Genomic DNA, 22,250 nt, shown 5'->3' with positions numbered 1-22,250 from the left:
AACCATTGTTAAGTTGAATGTGTTCCTGATTTTCCAGAATGGCCAAGTATGTGTGTTTTGGGATGACAACAACGTAGAGAAAGTTCTAGAGTCTTTTTGAATTCCCACTCTACCCTAATGATCTGCTCCATGTTAGGGAAGTTACATAAGCACTCTAAACCTCAGTTTCTGTTCTATAAAATGGGCTAATGTTAGGGTTGTTAGAATTAAGGGAGAGAATTCATGAAAAATACCCAGTAAATGTTAGCTACTGCTAATACTATCATCATTAATGCCTGTTTGGTCTTTTACTTATTTAAGAGGAATATTCTCTGGGCATTCAACCATGGTTTTAATTATTGATTCTGATAGTTTAAAATAGAAAAGGGAAAGCACCAACTCATACAATCAAAGAATTCTAAAAGGTTGAATTTGAAAGGGACTTTAGATATCCGGTAGTCCAAATCTCACATTTTACAGTTAAGAGACCAGGAGAGATTAAGGAATCCTCCTGAGACTCCCAACTGGTTCACATACTTTCTTCTAAATATCTAATTAAGGTGCATAGTAAAAGATATTCTATAGATTAGGACCAGAAAAAGTATGCAAAAATATTGGGTTAAATTGCTGTTGGGATTCAAAGTTCTAAAAACGCTTACCATAAGAATCAATGCATGTAATGGGCCCTACAACCTCAGATGGATTGCTGACTGAACCAACGGCATTCCTAGCAAAGACACGGAATTCATACTGGGAATTCTGAGTTAAGCCAGAGACGACGAATTGAGTCTCGATAACATTGGTGAAGCTGGCCTTGGTCCATCTGCCATCCGGAAGGTCTCGTCTCTCAACAATGTAGCCTGTAATCCTGCTTCCTCCATCGAAAGCTGGTTGTTGCCATGAAAGGCTGACAGAGTTCTTTGAAATATCAGTGATACGGACATTTCTTGGAGGCTCTGTGGTAATAAGAGAAAGCAGGTCAGTGGAACTTGTGTCAACATTATTTTGTTTTGCAGAAATAAGATTTTGCATTTTTAAGTAGTCTGAATCGTCCTCCTCATGAAAAATACATACCACAGGCATCAATGGCTAGGACTGGTTCAGAAGGATGGCTGGGTTTTCCAACACCAGCAGCATTTTCTGCATATGCCCTGAATTCATAAATAAGTCCAGCACTGATTGTTGTGACTTTGAAGTGAGTTGTGCGGATGACCAATTTGTTGACTTTTTGCCATAAAATACTGTTTCTGTCTTTCATTTCCAGGTGATAGCCTATAACTGGACTGCCTCCATTGGACACTGGTTCATGCCAGCCCACGGTGATGCTTTCTCGAGTAACGTTGGTGACCCATGGTGTAGATGGTGGTCCAGGTGTTGCTACAAAAGAGGGAAATCCCTTAGGTTAATACAGACACTTAAAACATTTATGTAAATGAGAACCTGGGATCTTTAAAAAGTTTGCAACTTACTGTATGGTAGTTTGACAACCACACATGCTGAATCTATGTGATCACTGATGCCGAAGCGGTTTTCTGCCTTGATGCGGAATTGGTATTCTTCTCCTGTGGTCAGCTTCATGATTTTAATCGTGGTTCTTGCAACTGTTGTAGACACTTCAGTCCATACTGCAGTACTTGTCTCTCTCTTGAGTACAATGTAATTAGTAACTTGACTTCCGCCATCATACTTCGGTGGCTCCCATTTGAGAGTCACGCTTTCTTCTGTTATATCACTAATCACAACAGGGCCAGTTGGGGGACCAGGCCTATCCAGTACAATGATGTTAATGAAAGCTTTGGTTGTTCCACTGGAGTTGGCAGCAGTGATCTCATATCTTCCAGCATCAGTGGTAACGCTTTCTTTGAGATTGATGGTCAGGTTCTCAGCAGTAACTTCAGTATTAAATCTCATGGTTGCCTTTAGGGGGACACCATCTCTTGATAAGGTCACTTTGGGCAGTGGTTTTCCAGAAATTGGAATGTCAACTTTAAGGTTTGAACCAGCTCTCACATATACAGTATGACTTGGGAAATTCTTCATATCAATTTCAGGTGGTTCTGAAAAATAAGAGCATGGTAGATGAAGGTGAAAAAGAGTCTCTAAAAATTACATCAGTACAAACCATCTCAAATTTTGCTTCTACATAAAATTTGACATACCTAGTTGTTCCTTAATAAGAACAGGAAGCAGAAGCTCTCTTGGGTCACTCAGACCAGCTTGATTTTCAGCAAACACCCGGAAAAAGTATTCAGAATTCTCCCTCAGACCAGAAACAATGTGATGGGTTGACTTTACCACCGCACATCTAACCCAATTTTTCTGTCCCTTTTCTAGTGCTTCAATGACATAGTGTACAATTCTGCTTCCACCATCGTGTTCTGGCTTCAACCAGGTCAGGGAAACACTATCTCTGGATACACCTGTTACTCCAAGTTTTTCAGGTGGGCTTGGTTTTTCTAAGAAAGTAAAACATCAGAAGAAAGGGATTATTAATTTTTTTCCCTGTGTGTTCTTTCTGCATTGTCAAAGAAAACTTTTAAATGAAGGCCACATACTTCCTTTGATTTGAGTCCTACTTTTTATATAACTAGTTTGGCTTCTGAGCTAAGCGAAGCTTCACCAAGCTTTGTCATTACATGTCATAGTATGTCATAGCATCCAAATTCAAATTAAGTGTCAAGTGACTAGATTAAATGGTAAAATTTATCCCAAATTTATCATGGGTATAAAAGTGAAGAATAAGATGAACAATCTAATAAGAAACTTAATCATACAATTTCTGCACACACACACTATATATATGTGCAGTCAAATTCAGTTATATTTAAATTCAACATATATGATCTAATTCCAGCTATGTAAATTTCCGCATTTTTTTAATCAACAAAGAACTTTCTCTATTAGAGATTTCATGTTGTGCTATAGTATGAATTATTTGAGGTGTGAACCAAAAGTCTTTAAAATTAAGTGAGACTAATTAGAGTGATTCATAGTATTCTAGGAAAATTAATATGGATATATAGATGTTCTTTGTTCTTAAAACATACCTGTTATTTTTACTCCTTCCTTTGTTTCAGCTGGTACACCAACACCAAACTCATTCTCTCCAGAGACTCGGAAGTAGTAAATTGCCCCTTCTTGTAAGTTGGTGATTTTATAGGAGAGGCGGTTACAGTTGTTGGTCACAGAGACCCATGCTTTCATACTGGCCTCACGTTTTTCTATGTGGTAGTTCTTCACTGGTGCTCCACCATCATTTTCAGGAACATCCCAGGATAACACTGCAGTCTCTTTGGTTATATCATGTACAGTAATATTGGTTGGAGGACCGGGAGAATCTAAAACTTTGACAACTAAGGTCAGTGAAGCAGCATTCACAATATTCTGAATTGTTACTGTGTATTTTCCAGAATCACTTCTGTTGGCATTTTCAATAGTAAGTGACGTACGAGAGTCTGTGGAATCAATGTAAGCTCTAGCGTGGAGGTCACTGTCTGGCTTACTCCACAAGACACTAGGTACTGGTCTTCCCCGGAAAGGTACGGTCATGGTAAATGAGGCACCGGCCTTGACAATCAAGGTCTTCTTCATTTCACTGTCAAGATCAAATACAGGTTCTTCTTCTCTTTCTTTTGCTACTTGGGGATCGGAGCTATCACTGGGATCACTAGCACCGACCTTATTGACAGATCTTACTCTGAAAACATACTCGGCTCCTGTTGTTAGTCCACCGATGGTATATTCTGTGCCTCTTAAGTTCTGAATGGCAGTCTCCCACTCAGTTTCATCAGATTTCTTGTATTCTACAGTGTATCCAGTTACTGGGGCCCCGCCATCAAACAAGGGCTTAACCCAGCTAATAGTTATGTTTGTCTTGCCTGAGTCCACAATTTTGGGTTTGGATGGAGGAGATGGCAAGAACACTGGATCTTCTGCCCGAATCAAGGAAGAGGTTTCACTTGGAAGGCTCAGGCCAGCAGCATTTTCTGCATAAACCCGGTACTCATATTCACATCCTTCCCGAAGTCCGGTTGATTTCACTCTCAGGTCATAAACTGGTTTTTTGTTTACACGCACCCATCGTAGGCTGTTTTTCTCTCGCCTTTCAGTTATATATCCCGAGATGTCACTGCCTCCATCACTCTCTGGCCTCGACCAGCAAAGGGTCATGGACTCTTTGGTCACAGATGTAATTTCCAAAGATGTTGGTGGACTTGGAACTGTAAATGGATCTAGTGCTTTTACTGCCATGCTCTCCAGGGGCTCACCAACACCATATTTATTAACACCCGTTACCCTAAAGATGTATTCGTTGCCTTTGAGTAACTTGGTTACTTTACAGGATGTTGTCCTTAATTCTCCTTCACACATTGTCCATGCAAGGTGGCTTGTTTCACGTTTTTCTACAATGTAATAGTCAATATCTGCGCCACCATTTTCTTGGGGCGGTCCCCAGGAAAGCGAGCATTTCTCAGCTGTGAGACCATTTATTTCAAGTGGTCCTGCTGGTGGGCCAGGCTTATCAAGTACCTTGCAGTTAACTGCCATGGACCGAGTTCCTGCAACATTCTTCAGTGTTAGTACATACTGCCCAGTGTCTCGTCGGACACAGTCTTTCACTGTTAACAAAGTATTATAGTCTGTCGAGACAATTTCTGTTCTTGCTCTTTCTTCAACTTCTACCCCATCCTTGGCCCAGGAAATTACTGGCAGAGGTCGCCCTGCAATGTCTGCATTTATCTTAAGGACCTCTCCAGCTTTGACAACAATAACATCTCGAAACTTGACATCCATCATAATTCTTGGAGCCTCGACATCGTCTTTAACTGTAATAGGTCCAGTGGATTCAGATGGTTCACTAACTGAGTCAGCTGCATTCTTTGCAAAAACCCGGAATTCATAACACTGATCTTCGGTAAGTTCAGTTACTTCAAAGTATGTTTCTTGTACGTTAGTAAAATTGCACTTCAGCCACCGGCCATCTGGTAGTTCTCTACGTTCGATAATGTATCCTGTGATCTTAGCTCCACCATCGTAATGTGGTTTGGACCATTTAAGTGACACTGATTTTCTTGTGATATTGGTGACTTCAGGTTGTCCAGGAGGGTCACAGGGATCTCTTGCAGGGACTGGTTCACAAGATTTACTGCATTTACCAATTCCAGCAATGTTCTCAGCATATACACGATACTCATACATCAGTCCTTCATCAAGGCTGGAGACTTTCATTTGAGTATCAGTGATGAGGATTTTATTTGCTTTTGACCAAAGAATGCTGCTTCTCTCTTTGTATTCAAGGTGATAGCCAATTACTTGACTTCCTCCATCATTAACTGGCACTTGCCAGCTTACAATCATGGTAGATTTTGTGGCATGCACAACTTTAGGAGTACCAGGAGGACCTGGGGGGCTGAATGGATACTCCACAACAACAGGTTTAGATTCACTGTAGGAGCTCTTGCCATAGCGGTTTTCTGCACAAACACGGAACTGATACTCACTTCCTGTTGTCAGACGAACTATTTTAATGGATGTTCTTGCAACTGCCTGTGAAACTACATGCCATGTGGTAGAAGTGGTTTCTCTCTTTTCAACGATGTAATTGCTAATGTGGCAGCCACCATCATATTCTGGAGGACTCCAGGAAATTGTTACATTGTCACAACTAACCTCATCAATAAGAACAGGTCCTGGAAGCCCTGGTTTGTCAAGGACAATTACAGTTATAGGAACTGTTATGGATCCAGCACTGTTCGAAACACATAATTCATAAGTTCCAACATCTTCCCTGGAAGCTTCCTTAATAGATAGTGATGTTACAGTCTTTGAAGAAGAAACATTGACCCTTGTGGTCTCTTTAAGAATCTGACCATCCTTTTTCCAGCTTATAGTAGCTTGAGGTCTTCCTTTAAATGGAACATCAATCTTAAGTTGGTCTCTAGCCTTTACGTTGAAAGTACTGAAAGGAAGCTCGATGGAGGGCTTTATTTCAATATCTCTTGCAATTACCGGCACTCCAAGTTGTCTCGGATCACTCCTTCCTTTTTCATTGACTGCAGCTACCCTGAAGGTATACTCTTCTCCCGCATTTAGGCCAGATATAGTCGCTTCTAGAGTCTTAACTTGTGTGCAAGTGCTCCATTTTTCACTCCCTTTCATCTGCATTTCAACTACATAACCAGTAATTTTGCTGCCACCATCACTTTCTGGCTTCTCCCACTTAATTGTAGCTGTGTTACGGGTCACATCAACAAGAGTCACTCTTCCGGGTGGGAGGGGTGGTTCAGAAACTTTAACGGGTTCAGTCGTTTCAGCTGGCAAACCAATCCCGTATTCATTGGAAGCCAAGACTCGGAAGTAGTAAGAACATCCTTCTTGCAGATTTTCAATTTTAAAAGTATTCTTCGTGCAATTGTTTGTAACAGTAGCATATGCTTTTCTTGTAGTTTCTCGTTTTTCAACAATGTAGTTTGTAATCTTAGCTCCACCATCAATAAGAGGGGGCTCCCAAGATAATGTCACCGCATCTTTCTTTACTTCTCTTACGTTCAAATTCACAGGGGCGCTTGGTGAGTCAAGAACTCTGACATTAACAAAAGCCGTTTTGGAGCCACTGTTATTTTCTAGGGTCAGATTATACCGACCGCTATCAAATCTGGTAACATTATCAATTACCAACATTGTGTAGGAGCTGGTCACCTCGATCTGGGCCCTCTCCGCAAGAGTGCCTTCGGCCTTTTCCCATTTAACTTCAGGTTCCGGTCGCCCTTTGATTGTGACAAATAAGCGTAAAGTAGCACTTGCCCGCAGAACAACCACCTTTCTGAGATCAGCATCAAGTTCTATTTCTGGTGGCTCTAGCCTCTCTTTAGCAACAACTGAGCCAGGTATAGTTGCAGGTTCACCTACACCTTCAGAATTGATGGCACAAATACGGAAGTTATACTCAGTATTTTCTTTAAGCTTGGTCACCGTGAACTGCTTTCCTTGTAATCCTGTCGGTGGAGTGCAGGTTGTCCATTCATCAGCAGTGGCTTCCTTGACCTCTACCACATAGCCCTTAACAGGTGCACCACCATCATAAATTGGCTTATTCCACGCCAGGGAGACAGAAGACCTGGAAGTATCTGTCACTTTTGGATTACTTGGTGGACCTGGTGGATACAAGGCATCACATGCACGATAGAAGACAGATGGCTCGCTAGGTTCACCCACACCAGCTGCATTTTCGGCAGCGACTCTGAACTCATAGGAATGACCTTCGGTAAGGCCAGTTACTCTGAATCGGAGATCTGTTAGAGTCTTCTTGTTGCACTTGGTCCATCTAATGCCTTCCTTATCTCGTTTTTCAAGAATGTAGCCCTCAATTTCGGCACCTCCATCATCCACCGGGCGTGCCCATGTTACTACCATAGAATCTTTGGTGATTGTTGAGGCTTCAGGTGGTGAAGGAGGACCTGGTGGCTTATATGGATTACAGGCTATAACAGGCTCAGATTCCAAGGGCTCTCCAATTCCATATTTATTCACAGCCATGACGCGGAAAATGTACTCGTTACCAGGAAGAAGTTTAGTGACTTTGTAGTTAAGCGCCTGTACCTCAGTTGAAACCTGGGTCCAGGAGAGTCTGCTTGTTTCTCTCTTTTCAATGATGTAATGTGAGATATTAGCACCACCGTCCTGTAAAGGTGGGTTCCATGCCAGGTAACATTTCTCAGCGGTAACTCCAGAAACCTTCAGAGGTCCTTCAGGGGGCCCTGGCCTGTCAAGTACCTTTACGGTGATTGGTATGGACTTTGTGCCACCGACATTGCTGAGTTTCAGAATATACTGTCCTCCATCAGTACGTATACAGTCTTTGACAACAAGAGTAGTTTTCTGAATGGTAGACTTAATTTCCATCCTAGCAGTTGTTTCTTCAAGCTCTTTTCCATCTTTTGACCAAACAATATCAGGTATAGGCTTGCCGTGGATATCAGCTTCAAGGACAAAAGTCTCTCCTGCACGAACAAGGATTATATCTTTATATTTTGGATCCAGTGAGGCATTTGGTGCATCAATTTCATCTCTGGCAGTAATGGCACCAGTGCTTTCAGATGGTTCGCTGAGGTTGCCAGCTGCATTTCTTGCAATTACCCTAAATTCATATCTTTGGTCTTCTACAAGTCCACTCACCATAAATTCAGTTTCTAATACATTGGTAAAGCTGGCTTTCATCCAGCGGCCATCAGGTAGATCTTTCTTTTCTACAATATAACCTGTTATTTGGCTACCACCATCATAGGCAGGTTTCTTCCATTTCAGTGTAACGTTGTTTCTTGTGATAACAATGGCTTCGGGGCGACCAGGTGGGTCACATGGATCACGAGCAACAAAGCATTCTGACACTTTGCTAGGCTTGCCAATGCCAACAATGTTTTCAGCAGAAACTTTGAACTCATACTCAAGGCCCTCATCAAGCCCAGTTGTTTTGAATTTGGTGTCTTGAATGGGAGTCTTATTTAATTTGACCCATAAGATGCTGTTCTTTTCTTTCTGTTCAAGATGGTAGCCAATAACTTTGCTTCCTCCATCATGAACTGGCTCATGCCACTGCACAATCATCTGGTCTTTTGAAATGGATGTCACAAAAGGAGTTCCAGGTGGCCCAGGTTCTTTAAATGGATATTGTACAATAACTGGTTTAGAATCCAGAGGGGCGCTCTTTCCATACCTGTTTTCTGCAAAAATTCTAAACTGGTACTCAGTGCCTGTTTTCAGTTTGGTTACTTTAACTGTTGTTCTCGCAACTGTTGCTGATACCATATGCCAAGTGGTGGTAGTTGTATCTCGCTTCTCTACAATGTAGTTGCTTATCTGGCAACCTCCAGTATAGGCTGGAGGTTCCCATGAGATGACCACAAAGTCTGCACTAACTTCATCAAACCGAACTGGTCCAACTGGAGGTCCGGGCTTTTCCAAAACAATGATGCTGAGATTTTCTGTGGCTGTACCTGCACTATTTGTTGCTGTTATAGTGTATTTTCCAAAGTCATCTTTATTACTCTCTTTGACGTGCAAAATTGTTGAAGTGGCTGTTTCCTCAACATTTACTCTTGTGGTTTGTTTAAGAGGCTCACCATCTTTGACCCATGAAATGTTAGGTCTTGGTCGGCCGATAACTGGAATTTCAATTTTAAGATCTTCTCCAGCTTGGACAGTATATGTGTTAAATGGTAACTTAAAACTAGGCTGTATGGTCAAGTCCTTGGCTATGACAGGAACACCAAGCACTCTTGGATCGCTTTTTCCTTTCTCGTTGTAAGCCTTGACACAGAACTGATATTCTTGTCCAGAACTCAAACCAGTAACCACTGCATTACAGACTTTGGATTCGGCCACAACACTCCATTTTTCTGTTCCTTTGGGCTGCATTTCAACAACATAACCCAAGACTCTGCTGCCACCATCATGTTCAGGTTTCTCCCACATCAGTGATGCGCTGGTCTGGGACACGTCAGTGAGTGTCACTTTTCCTGGTGGGGAAGGAGGTTCAGCGGCTTTCACAGCATCAGCGGTTTCCACTGGAACACCAACTCCAAATTCATTTTCAGCCATAACTCTAAAGTAATAAATGGCTCCTTCTGTAAGATTCTCAACTTTAAAGCTTGTTTTGCTGCATTTACTACTCACGTTAGCATATGCTTTTCTGGTTGACTCACGTTTGTCAATAACATAGTTCTTCACCTTTGAACCCCCATCAATGATGGGTGGTTCCCATACCAGCAGGACAGAATCTTTTTTCACTTCTTTGACTGCCAAATTCTGTGGCGGTCCTGGGGTGTCAAGAACTTTCACAGTTACAAAAGCAGATTTAGATCCACTGCTGTTTTCCAGCTTGAGAATGTATTTTCCGGCATCATTTCTATCACAGTTATCTATTGATAGTTGGGTGTAGTTTACTCCCTTTTCAATTTGGACCTTATCTGTGAATTCCCCTTCCTCTCGAGACCAGGTGATGTCAGGTGTTGGGCGACCTTTGAATGGAATGTGAATTCTGGCAGATCCACCAGCTCTTACAACTATTCCTTTCCTTAATTCAGAGTCAAGGTCAAGTTCAGGTGCTTCAAGTTTATCTTCTGGTTTCACAGTACCAGGAACTGATGTAGCCTCACCTAAGCCAACTTTATTGAGGGCAGAGACTCGTATTTTGTACTCTTGGTGCTCAGTGAGTTTTGAAATTTCAAATCGAGTGGCTCTCAGACCAGTCTGTGGAGTAACTATTTGCCATTCTTCTTCATCTGCTTTACAGATTTCTACTACATATCCTAGGATCTCACTGCCACCATCATAGATGGGCTTACCCCAGGCAAGTGTAATTGAATTTTTAGTGGTGTCTACAATGTGTGCATTGGTGGGTGGGCCAGGTTTGAACACAGGATCACAAGCCTTATAATAAACTGTAGCTGGACTTGGTTCTCCAACTCCAGCAGCATTTTCTGCAGAGACTCTGAATTCATACTCATGATCTTCTGTTAATCCTGTTACTCTTAGACGCAAATCTGTAATGCGGCGTTTATTACATTTTATCCACCTAATGCCACTTCTGTCTCTTTTCTCTACAATATAACCGATAATCTCACTTCCACCGTCACTATCTGGACGGTTCCAACAGACAGTCATGGAGTCCTTGGCAATGTTGGTGACTTCCAAGCTTTTTGGTGGTCCAGGAAGCACAAACGGATTTTTCATCAGTACTGGTGCAGATTCCAAAGGCTCTCCAACACCGTATTTGTTGACAGCCATTATGCGGAAAATATATTCATTCCCTTCTAAGAGTTTGGTAACTTTCAGAGAATTGGTCACAACTTCTGAAGCAACAACAGTCCAGGCAAGTCGACTCGTTTCTCTCTTTTCAACAACATAGTGGGAAATATCACTGCCACCATCTTGAAGTGGTGGAGACCATGTTAAAGTGCATTTTTCAGAAGTGACTCCGGTAACCTGGACTGGCCCTTCTGGAGGTCCTGGTCTATCCAACACTTTTACATTTACTGGGAATGACTTAGAACCTGCAACATTGGAAGCTCTTAAAATATACTGTCCACCATCAATTCTAATGGCATCCTTTACAATAAGTAAAGCCTTGAAATCTGTGTTCTTTATTTCACATCTGGCAGATTCTTCAATTTCCTTATCTCCTCGTAACCACTCAATGGTCGGTAGAGGCTTTCCATGGACATCAGCCTCAAGCCTGAATGTTTCTCCAGCATTTACCACAATTGTGTCTCTGAATTTTGGATCCATTGAAATTCTTGGAAGTTCAACCTCATCCCTGGCAGTTATTGGTCCAGTACTGTCAGAGGGTTTACTTATTGCACCAGCCGCATTCTTTGCAATGACTCTGAACTCGTATCTTTGATCTTCAGTAAGACCAGACACGGTAAATTGAGTTTCAATGACATTTGTGAAGCTGGCTTTCATCCAGCGACCCTCAGGCAAATCACGTTTCTCTACAATGTAACCTGTAATCATACTTCCACCATCATAAGCAGGTTTGGTCCACTGTAAAGTGATTTCGTTTCTTTTAACCATTATTGCTTCTGGGGTTCCTGGTGGGTCACAGGGATCTCTGGCTACGAAGCATTCGGAATTCTTGCTTGCTTTACCTACACCAACAATATTTTCAGCATAAACTCTGAATTCATATCCAATGCCCTCTTCAAGATTGACTGCTTTAAACTGAGTGTCATGAATAATGGTTTTGTTGACTTTTGTCCACAAAATACTATTTCTTTCCTTTCTCTCAAGGTGGTAACCTATGACTGGGCTTCCGCCGTTATTGACTGGTTCATGCCACTGAACGACCATGGAGTCTTTGGAAATGGCTGTGACAAATGGTGTGCCTGGAGGGCCTGGTTCTTTGTAGGGATATTGAGCTACAATTGGATCAGACTCCAAGGCAAAACTTTGTCCATATCTGTTTTCAGCAAATATTCTGAATTGGTATTCTGTACCAGTTTTCAGTTTGGTCACTTTGAGTGTGGTTCTGGCAACAGTAGCAGAAACAGTATCCCATACTGTGGTGGTTGTATCTCTTTTCTGAACAATGTAGTTGGTGATCTGGCAGCCCCCTGTGTATAATGGGGGATTCCAAGATAATGTAATACTTTCCGCACTGACTTCATCAAATTTAACAGGTCCTTTTGGAGGATCAGGTTTATCTAGAGTTATAATTTCAATGGATGCTGTTTTCTGACCTACAACATTAGCCACTGTGATTCCATAATGTCCACCATCATCCTTATGAGTTTCTTTAATGCTGAGTACAGTGAGGTCAAGTGAATCAGTAACATTGACTCTTGTGGTCTGCTTCAGTGGAAGACCATCTTTAGTCCAGGTAATGGTTGGCTTAGGACGTCCAGAAATTGGCACTTCTATTTTCAAATCTTGGCCGACCTGTATGCTGTAATTGTTGAATGCAGGTCTTACATTTGGCTCAATGACCAGATCTTTGGCAACTATTGGAACTGCAAGGGACCTAGGATCACTTCTTCCCTTTTCATTTACAGCAACAACTCTAAAGAGATATTCTTCTCCCTGAGTTAGGTTAGTAATTACTGCTTCAAGGGACTTGACTCGAGCACACTCTGACCATTTCTCACTGTGTTTAGCTTGCATTTCCACAATATACTGAATGATTTTACTGCCACCATCATGTTCAGGCTTTGTCCAACTCAAGGAGACACTGTTTCTGGTGACATCATCCACAGTTATTTTTCCTGGAGGTTGTGGGACTTCTGCAACCTTAATAGGATCAGCAGTGTGGGCTGGAAGGCCAATACCGTACTCGTTCTCAGCTGTGACTCTAAAGTAATAACTGCAGCCTTCTTGGAGTTGATCAATTTTCCAAGAATTCTTATGGCAGTTTGTTACCACTGCAGCATATGATTTTCTTGTGGCTTCACGTTTCTCAACAATGTAATTTTTTATTTTGGATCCCCCATCCAACAGAGGAGGTTCCCATGTAATTGATACTGAGTCTTTAGTGATTTCAGTGACTTTCAGGTTAACAGGAGGACTTGGTGTGTCCAGGACTCTCACGGTAACAAAGGCAGACTTCGTTCCACTGCTGTTTTCTAATGTGAGAGTATATTTTCCACTATCATATCGGTTGACATTGTCAAGAACAAGAGAGGTGAAACTGCTGGTGACATCAATTATAGCTGCATCTCGGATTTCACCATCCATCTTTCCCCATTTAACTTCTGGTGTAGGACGACCTTTAATAGGAACAAATAGTCTTAAGGAGCCACCTGCCCTTATATTTATAATTTTCCTTAGTTCTAGGTCAAGTTCAATGTCTGGTGCTTCTAATTTTTCTTCAACTATAACAGGTCCAGGGACATCAGCATGTTCTCCAACTCCAGCTTTATTCACAGCACAGATACGGAAATTGTATTCATGCTTTTCCAACAGCTTTTCTATTTCTATATTTGTTTTATTGATTCCAGTTGGTGGTGTGCACATTGTCCATTCACCAACACTCACGTCACATTTTTCAACAATGTAGCCTTGGATTTCACAGCCACCATCATATATTGGTTTGCTCCAAGAAAGGAAGACAGAAGACCTGGTAATATCTATGACTTTGGGATTGTTTGGAGGTCCTGGTTTATAAATAGGATCACAAGCCTTTTGGTAAGCAGAAGGCGGGCTTGGTTCACTAAGTCCAGCAGCATTTTCGGCTGAGACTCTGAATTCGTAATTGTGATTTTCTAGGAGTCCAGTTACTCTCAAGCGCAATTCCCCAATCAGGCGTTTGTGGCATCTTGTCCATCTAATGCCCTCCTTATCCCGTTTTTCAAGAACGTATCCAAGAATTTCACTGCCACCATCAGATGCTGGTCTTTCCCATACAACGATCATTGAGTCCTTGGTCACTGTTGTGATTTCTGGAGCCTTTGGTGCATCTGGCACTACAAATGGATTCTTGGCAATCACTGGCTCAGATTCAAGTGGTTCACCAACACCATATTTGTTTACAGCCATTATACGGAAAATATACTCATTGCCTTCGAGAAGCTTAGTAACCTTGTAGCTGAGAGTTTGCACATTGGCATCAACAAGCGTCCAAACTAAGCGGCTGGTTTCTCTCCTCTCCACAATATAATTTATGATGTCACTTCCACCATCCTGCAGTGGGGGTTTCCAAGCTAGTGTGCATTTTTCTGCTGTCACTCCTGATACCAGAACAGGTCCCTCTGGTGGTCCTGGTCTATCAAGAACTTTGACATTTACAGTAACTGATCTCTCCCCTGCAACATTTGTGGCCTTCAATATGTAATTTCCACTGTCAGTGCGTACTGCATCCTTTATGCTGAGACTGGTGGCAAAGTCAGTGCTCCTTATTTCTAATCGAGCTGTATTTGAAAGCTCCTTATCACCTTTTACCCACTGAATGGTCGGTATTGGTTTGCCATGAACATCTGCATCAATCTTGAATGACTCACCAGCATGAACCACAATTGTGTCTTTGTATTTTGGATCCATACTTATTCGTGGTGGATCTACCTCATCTCTTGCTGTTATTGCTCCTGTGCTTTCTGAAGGCTCGCTAAACATTCCTGCAGCATTTCGAGCTATAACCCGGAACTCATATCTATGATCTTCAACTAGGCCAGTTACTTCAAACTGAGTGTCAATGACATTTGTAAAACTGGCTTTCATCCAGCGGCCCTCAGGCAATTCTTTCTTCTCTACAATATAGCCAATGATCTTGCTTCCACCATCATAAGTGGGTTTCTTCCACTGGACGGTCACAGAATTTCGTGTGACAATAATTGCCTCTGGCCGCCCTGGTGGATCACATGGGTCACGAGCCATGTAGCATTCTGACACCTTACTTGGCTTGCCAATGCCCACGATGTTCTCTGCAGAGACTCTAAATTCATATTCAATGCCTTCATCAAGGCCAGTTGTTTTAAACTTGGTTTGAGGAATGGGTGTTTTATTCAACTTCACCCAGAGGATACTATTTCTCTCCTTGCGTTCTAGATGATAACCAGTGACTTTGCTACCTCCATCACTAACTGGCTCATTCCACTGTACTTCCATGCTGTCCTTGGAGGAGAGCGTCACAAATGGTGTGCCAGGAGGACCAGGAACTTTGAATGGATACTGGGCTATAATAGGCTCTGAATTGAGGTAGGTGCTCTTTCCATATCTGTTTTCAGCTGCAATCCTAAACTGATATTCACATCCGGTCTTTAATCTGCAAGCCTTTATTATTGTCCTTGCAACAGTTGCTGACACAATGTGCCAGGTGGTTGTGGAAGTGTCCCGTTTTTCTACAATGTAATTATTGATAGAACTCCCACCATCATACTTAGGTGGGCCCCAGGAAAGAGTAATACTATCAGCTGTCACTTCCTCCATTTTAACTGGTCCAGTTGGAGGCCCTGGTTTGTCAAGAACAATAATGTTAAGGGTTTCGGTAGCTTCACCAGCCGAGTTGGTCAGTTTAACTGTGTAATGTCCCACATCTTCTCGGCAGGCTTCCTTTATCGTCAGTAGTGAATTATTTTCTGTGCTCTCCGCATTTACTCTAGTTGTCTGCTTCAGTGGTACATCATCTTTATGCCAGGTTACAGCAGGTGTAGGGCATCCAATGAATGGAACATCAACTTTTAGGTCTTCACCTGCCAGTACAGTGAATGTATTGAACAGGAGTTTGAAGGCTGGTGGAATGACAAGATCTTTGGCAATTACTGGCACACTCAGTTGTCTAGGATCACTGATGCCCTTTTCATTCTGAGCAGAAACACGGAAAGAGTATTCTTCACCCTGAATTAATCCAGTTATAGTGGCTTCAGTGACTTTGACTGTGGCACATGTGGCCCATTTGTCACTGCCTTTGCTCTGCATCTCAACAATGTAGCCTAGAATTCGGCTTCCTCCATCATGCTCTGGTTTTTCCCAAGAGAGTGACACGCTATTTCTGGTGACATCCACCAAAGTTATTTTTCCTGGAGGAAGGGGTCGTTCTGATGCTTTCACAGACTCTGCAGTTTCAGCAGGCAGCCCAATGCCGTATTCATTTTCAGCAAGAACCCTGAAATAGTAACTACACCCTTCTTGAAGCTGGTCTACTTTCCAGGACGTCTTGTGGCAATTTGTTGCAACAGTTGAATATGCTTTTCTTGTTGATTCCCTCTTTTCAACAATATAGTTATTTATTTTTGAACCTCCATCAAAGAGAGGAGGCTCCCATGTCAATGTGACAGATGATTTAGTGACCTCCTTTACCTTGAGATCCTGTGGAGGGCCTGGCGTATCTAGTACTCTAACATTGACAAACGCAGACTTGCTGCCTGAGCTGTTTTCTACAGTTAGTATGTATTTGCCACTGTCGAATCTGTTTACATTTCCAACAATGAGCAGGGTGTAAGAGCTTGTGGATTCAATGCTAGCTTTATCTAAGGATTCTCCATGTTCCCGGGTCCACTTCACCTCAGGTGCAGGCCTTCCTTTGATTGGAACAAAAAGTCTCAGGGTACAACAAGCTCTTATAGTAACAACTTTGCGCAGGTCAGCATCCAGTTCAATTTCTGGGGGCAGCATCCTGTCTTCAGCCTTTGGAGTTCCAGGAACAAGTGCAGGTTCTCCCATTCCCTCAGAATTCATGGCATAGATGCGGATTTTATATTCCTGATTCTCTGTGAGGTTGGTGATGGTGTAAGAAGTTGCCTTGAGCCCAGCTGGTGGAGTGACAATCTGCCATTCATCTTCCTCTGGCAGGGCAATCTCAACAATATACCCAGTGATTTCTGAGCCGCCATCATAGATAGGTTTATTCCAAGCAACTGAAATGGATGATCTGCTCGTATCTAGAACACGTGGGTTACCTGGTGGGCCGGGCTTAAACACAGCATCACAAGCTTTATAAAATGGACTGGTAGAACTTGGTGCACTAATTCCAGCAGCATTTTCAGCCATAATCCTGAACTCATATTCATGTCCTTCTGTCAGTCCAGACACTTTATATCTTAAATCAGTAAGAGTTTTCTTGTTGCATTTCACCCAGCGTTGTCCAGCTTTATCACGCCGTTCTACGATATAATTGATGATTTCACTTCCACCATCAGAGTCAGGATGTCCCCAGCAGACAACCATTGAATCTTTAGTAATAGCTGTAACTTCAGGGTTTTTGGGTGGATCAGGGGGTCCATAAGGATTTACTGCAAGCACAGGCTCTGATTCCAGTGGCTCTCCAACTCCATATTTATTTACAGCCATGATGCGGAATATGTATTCATTGCCTTTCAAAAGTTTAGTGACCTTTAGTTTTGTCACTTGGACTTCTGAGGCTACATTTGTCCATGCCAATCTGCTGGTTTCACGTTTCTGAACTATATAGTGATCAATTTTGGCACCTCCGTCATCCAGTGGAGGCAACCATGACAATACACATTTTTCTGATGTCACTTCAGATACAGCTAAAGGTCCTTCAGGTGGGCCTGGTCTATCAAGGACTTTGACATTGAAAATGTGTTTAGCAAACCCACCAGGATTCATTGCTGTAAGAATATAGGCACCACTGTCCCTTCTTGATGAATCCTTGTTTATCAGGTAAGTAGAGAAATCTGCGATTCTTATTTCTAACTTTGCTGTGCCTTCAAGATCCTTTCCATCTTTGGTCCATTCCATTGTTGGTGGTGGGCGACCCGAAACATCAGCTTCTAGTTTGAATGCTTCACCTGCTTTTAATATTACTGTGTCTTTAAATTTAACATCCACCATTATCCTTGGTGCTTCAATGTCATCCCTGCATGTGATAGCATCTGATGGCTCAGATGGTGGACTAATAGCACCAGCAGCATTTTTGGCAATCACACAGAATTCGTAGGCAGCATCTTCTGTTAGGCCGCTGACTGTAAATTCATTCTCCAGGATGTTGCTGAAGTTGGCTTTCAGCCACCGTCCATTGGGAAGATCTCTCTTTTCAACTATATAACTGGTAATTTTAAAGCCTCCAGTGTATTCAGGCTTAGCCCATTTAAGTGTCACTGTGTGTCTAGTAATATTTAGAGGAACTGGTTTCCCAGGTGGGTCAATGGGATCTAAAGCAAGCATAGGTTCAGATGGCTTGCTTGGCTTGCTTTTGCCTGCCATGTTTTCTGCGATCACTCGGAATTCATAAGCAATACCATCTGTAAGTCCACTTGATTTGAAAATGTTGCCTGGTACCAATGCTTTGCTCACAGTTTGCCAGAGAATACCATTTCGTTCTTTCCTTTCAACGTGGTATCCTAAAATGGGGCTTCCACCATCAGAAAGAGGCTCATGCCAGCTAATTGTCATTGAATCCTTGGTAACTGCAGTCACCTGAGGGGTCCCAGGAGGCCCAGGAACCTTAAATGGATAGTTGGCAACTATAGATGCAGATGTGATGCCTGGTCCAACTCCATATCTATTTTGAGCTTTTACCCGGAATTGATACTCCAGTCCGGTAGTAAGGTGAGTGGCTTTATAGGTAGTGCGTATGACAGTGGTTGCTAACTCAACCCATGTAGTACTGTCAGTCTGGCGCATTTCTACTACATAGTTGCTTATTGGTACACCTCCATCGTTTTCTGGTGGGTCCCAAGAGAAGGTTACAAGATCAGATGAAACTTCATCGAATTTGATTGGTCCAGTAGGTGGCCCTGGGATATCGTGGACTTGAATAGTGATGACATCACCAACCTCTCCCACAATGTTCCTTGCTGTTAATGGATAGGGCCCGCTATCACTTCTTACACACTCGTTGATATTTAAGATGGTTGAAGTGGCTGTATTTTCAAAGTTAACTCTCTGTGTTTGTTTAAGAATCTGGTCTCCTTTTTTCCACGTAACTGTGGGCTTTGGCCGACCAAGCACTGGAATTTCCACTTTGATGTTCTCACCAGCTCTGGCAATGACTAATTTCTGATAGATGCCACGAAGATCCAATTCGGGAAGCGTTGTCTGCTCCTTGACAATGACAGGTCTGCTTTCTCTAGGGGCACTTCTTCCTGCACTGTTCACGGCCATCACTTGGAAGGTGTATTCTTCCCCTTCGGTTAGATTCTTCACGACACATTCTAACCCTTTCACAGTGGTGATGTGGGTCCACTGGTCAGAGCCTTTTCTTTGGGCTTCAATCACGTAGCCAGTGATCTTACTGCCACCATCGTGCTTTGGTTTAGGCCATGCCAGGCTGACTGTGCTCTTAGTTATGTCCATAATGTTCAAACTGTCTGGTGGTGATGGTGCTTCGGAGGCTCTCACAGGTTCTGTTGTTTCTGCTGGCTCACCAATTCCATATTCGTTTTCTGCCATCACTCTAAAGAAGTATTCGCATCCTTCTGACAAGCCAGTAACTTTATATGTGCATTTATGGCACTTCGTGGTGACTGTGGAGTAAGATTTCCGTGTTGCTTCTCGTTTCTCCACAATGTAGTTTGTTATACGGGAGCCCCCATCTATCAGCGGGAGGTCCCAGTGCAGGGTGATACTGTCCTTTGTGATGTCCGTAGGCCTCAGGTTAAGGACAGGTCCTGGGGTATCCAAGACTCGGACGTTAACAAAGCCACTTTTCTTCCCAGCAGGGTTTTCAATGGTCATGACAAATTTACCAGTGTCATATCTGTTACATTCTGGTATAATCAGAAGAGTAAATGATTCCGTGTTTTCAATGTTAGCTCGGTTTTTAAGGTTGATGTCATCTTTGGTCCATGTCACTTCAGGAGCAGGACGACCTTTAATTGGCACGAATATTCTAATACTGAGTCCTGCTCTAACAACAAGTGTTCTTCGAAGCTCAGCATCTAGTTCAAAATCAGGAGCCATTTCCCGTTCTACAATTTCAACATCTGGAATCATTGCCGGCTCCCCAATACCTGCATCGTTGATGGCTCTGATTCTAAAATTGTATTTTTCTTTAGTCTGAAGATCAGGGACAACAAATTGAGTGATTCGGAGACCAGTTCCTGTTGTATCTTTTATCCAGGCCTCATCTCCTACTTTTTGATGCTCTACGACATAGCCAGTGATTTCAAGTCCTCCATCATAATGAGGCTTGCCCCATGCTAAAGAAGCAGATTTTTTGGTAGTATCAGTGACATGTGCATTTGAAGGTGGTCCTGGGGGATCTGAAACAGAAGCAAAGACACAAAAGTGTATGTTAGGAGTTTGGCTTTTGGACAACTTCTCTGAAATACTGGCACTCCCAAATGAGTGGTGTTGAAAAAAAAGTAAATACTAACATGCTACATCTTTCATCAGAACAGGATTTGAAGCATCACTAGGTGGACCAATTCCAGCTTTGTTTTCTGCGCTGACACGAAATTCGTAGGTGTTTCCTTCTTGCAGTCCTGTTACTTTGCATCTGAGATCTGAAATTGGTGTCTTTGTTGCTCTCACCCATCGCAAGCTTTTCTTTTCTCTCCTTTCAATATGATATCCTGTGATTTCACTACCACCATCATCAGCTGGTCTTTTCCAACTGACGGTGGCAGTGTTTTTAGTGACATTTGATACTTCTGGTTTTCCAGGAGGGCCAGGGGGACCTGAAAAAGAAGCAAACTTATGAGAAATCCATGCTTTCATAAACTGTGCTGCATATGTTAACATGTCAGTTCCCTTAGATGCTCTACGTACCAAATCTGTCCACCATTTTGACAGGTTCAGACTGTACAGGTTCTCCTTTCCCATACTGGTTTACAGCCGAGACCCGGAAGAGGTACTCATTTCCTTGGATAAGTTTGGTGGCCACATGCCTGCAAGACTGAATATCTTCAGCAACCACTGTCCACAAAAGTCGACTGGTTTCTCTCTTTTCAAGAGCATAGGACTTAATTGGTGAGCCGCCATCCTCCAATGGAGGTGTCCATGTGAGTGTTGCTTTTTCAGCAGAAACATTACTGATTTCAATGGGACCTGGCGGACCAGGTACATCGAGGACTGTTACCTTCACATGTTCCTCCTTTGTGCCAAAATGATTGGTAGCAGTAATGGTATATTCACCAGCATCTTTTCTAGTGGCATACTTGACAGTAAGCATGGAAGATGTTGGGGTCGAAGATATCTGAACAATATCTGATGGTCTCATGTCTTTTCCTGCTCTAGACCAACTCGACTTTGGAAGGGGCTTGCCAAGAATGCTAATGGCACTCAAAACAATGGTATCTCCTGCTTTAATTGTCAGCCCATCTTTTATTGTGGGATCAAGGACGATGGTTGGTGCCTCTGCAAAGAAAAAAAAATACATTTTAATCAGCAAAGGAAGGAGGCTTAATTTGCTTTTTTTTATGTGCATAAAAAAGTAAAATAGACCCACCATATTCATCCTTGCAAATAATGGTTCCTGTACTTTCTGATGGAGCACTGATAGCACCTGCTGTATTCTTCGCTCTAACTCTGAATTCATATTTTCCACCTTCAACAAGGTCAGTTACAGTAAAGGCACAATCTGGGACATTAACATGGTTGGCTTTTGTCCAAGATTTAGAGGGTAGATCCCGCTTCTCCACTATATATCCAGTCAACTTATGACCACCATCATATTTGGGTTCAGTCCAAATGAGGGTCACTGAATTCCTTGTTACATTAATAACCTCAGGTTTGCCGGGAGGATCTAAAACAAAGCAAAAAAGCCAGTCAAATACCAATGTGTTTTTTTCACGCAGAAAACACACCTGGGCTTTTCTTTGTATAATGACTTACCAATTGGATCAAGTGCCACCACTGGCTCTGATGGCAGGCTCGGCTTGCCTACTCCTGCTAAATTGATTGCCATGACTCGGAATTCGTACTCAAGACCTTCAGTCAATCCTGTCACTTTGAAGTCTTTCATCCTAATAGGAGTCTTGTTAGCTCTCTTCCACAAAAGGCTGTTTCTTTCCTTGAACTCAATATGATACCCTACAAAAAAAAGACCCGGTGAATTTGTCAATCCAGGTAGAAAATACAAATGCCAGTCTGGTTTTTGAGTACATGTTTTTGCCCAAATGGTTTATATGTGGACATAATATGGAATAAATAGTCATTCTTGTTAGTATCTATACTTTTATTTCCTAGGCACTTTTTTTTTTCTCTTGGAATATGTATTTATTGCACCTTCTGTTGAAAAATTCTTAGAAAAAGAGGTATCACTACGAAGCCTTTTTAACTATTAGGAGATTTTCATTGAAATCAAGTATTAGCTTAACTAATGCTTAATGTACTGAAAGGAAAAAAACCATTACTGTATGTGCAGGTAGTGCTATAAA

General features: G+C 42.3%; 1 protein-coding gene across 22 annotated transcripts in view; it reads right to left on the bottom strand.

The window, feature by feature from the left end:
• TTN (titin) overlaps positions 1-22,250 on the bottom strand; it is a 270,727-nt gene that overhangs the window by 29,951 nt on the left and 218,526 nt on the right. For all 22 annotated transcript variants that reach the window (XM_081814090.1, XM_081814067.1, XM_081814082.1 and 19 more), the window contains 9 exons: positions 21,706-21,903; positions 21,320-21,616; positions 20,641-21,228; positions 20,247-20,549; positions 3,027-20,132; positions 2,139-2,435; positions 1,449-2,036; positions 1,054-1,356; positions 639-935 (listed from right to left, as the gene is read on the bottom strand). In XM_081814090.1, the coding sequence (XP_081670216.1) occupies positions 639-935; positions 1,054-1,356; positions 1,449-2,036; positions 2,139-2,435; positions 3,027-20,132; positions 20,247-20,549; positions 20,641-21,228; positions 21,320-21,616; positions 21,706-21,903 (19,977 nt within the window). The remainder of the gene's footprint in view (positions 1-638; positions 936-1,053; positions 1,357-1,448; positions 2,037-2,138; positions 2,436-3,026; positions 20,133-20,246; positions 20,550-20,640; positions 21,229-21,319; positions 21,617-21,705; positions 21,904-22,250) is intronic.

The sequence above is a fragment of the Leptonychotes weddellii genome, chromosome 3 (genome assembly GCF_054177405.1).
Source record: "Leptonychotes weddellii isolate Sample4059 chromosome 3, ASM5417740v2, whole genome shotgun sequence".
Taxonomy (NCBI): domain Eukaryota; kingdom Metazoa; phylum Chordata; class Mammalia; order Carnivora; family Phocidae; genus Leptonychotes; species Leptonychotes weddellii.
The sequence above is the reverse complement of the archived record's forward strand: the minus strand, read 5'-3'. Positions and strand labels throughout refer to the sequence as shown.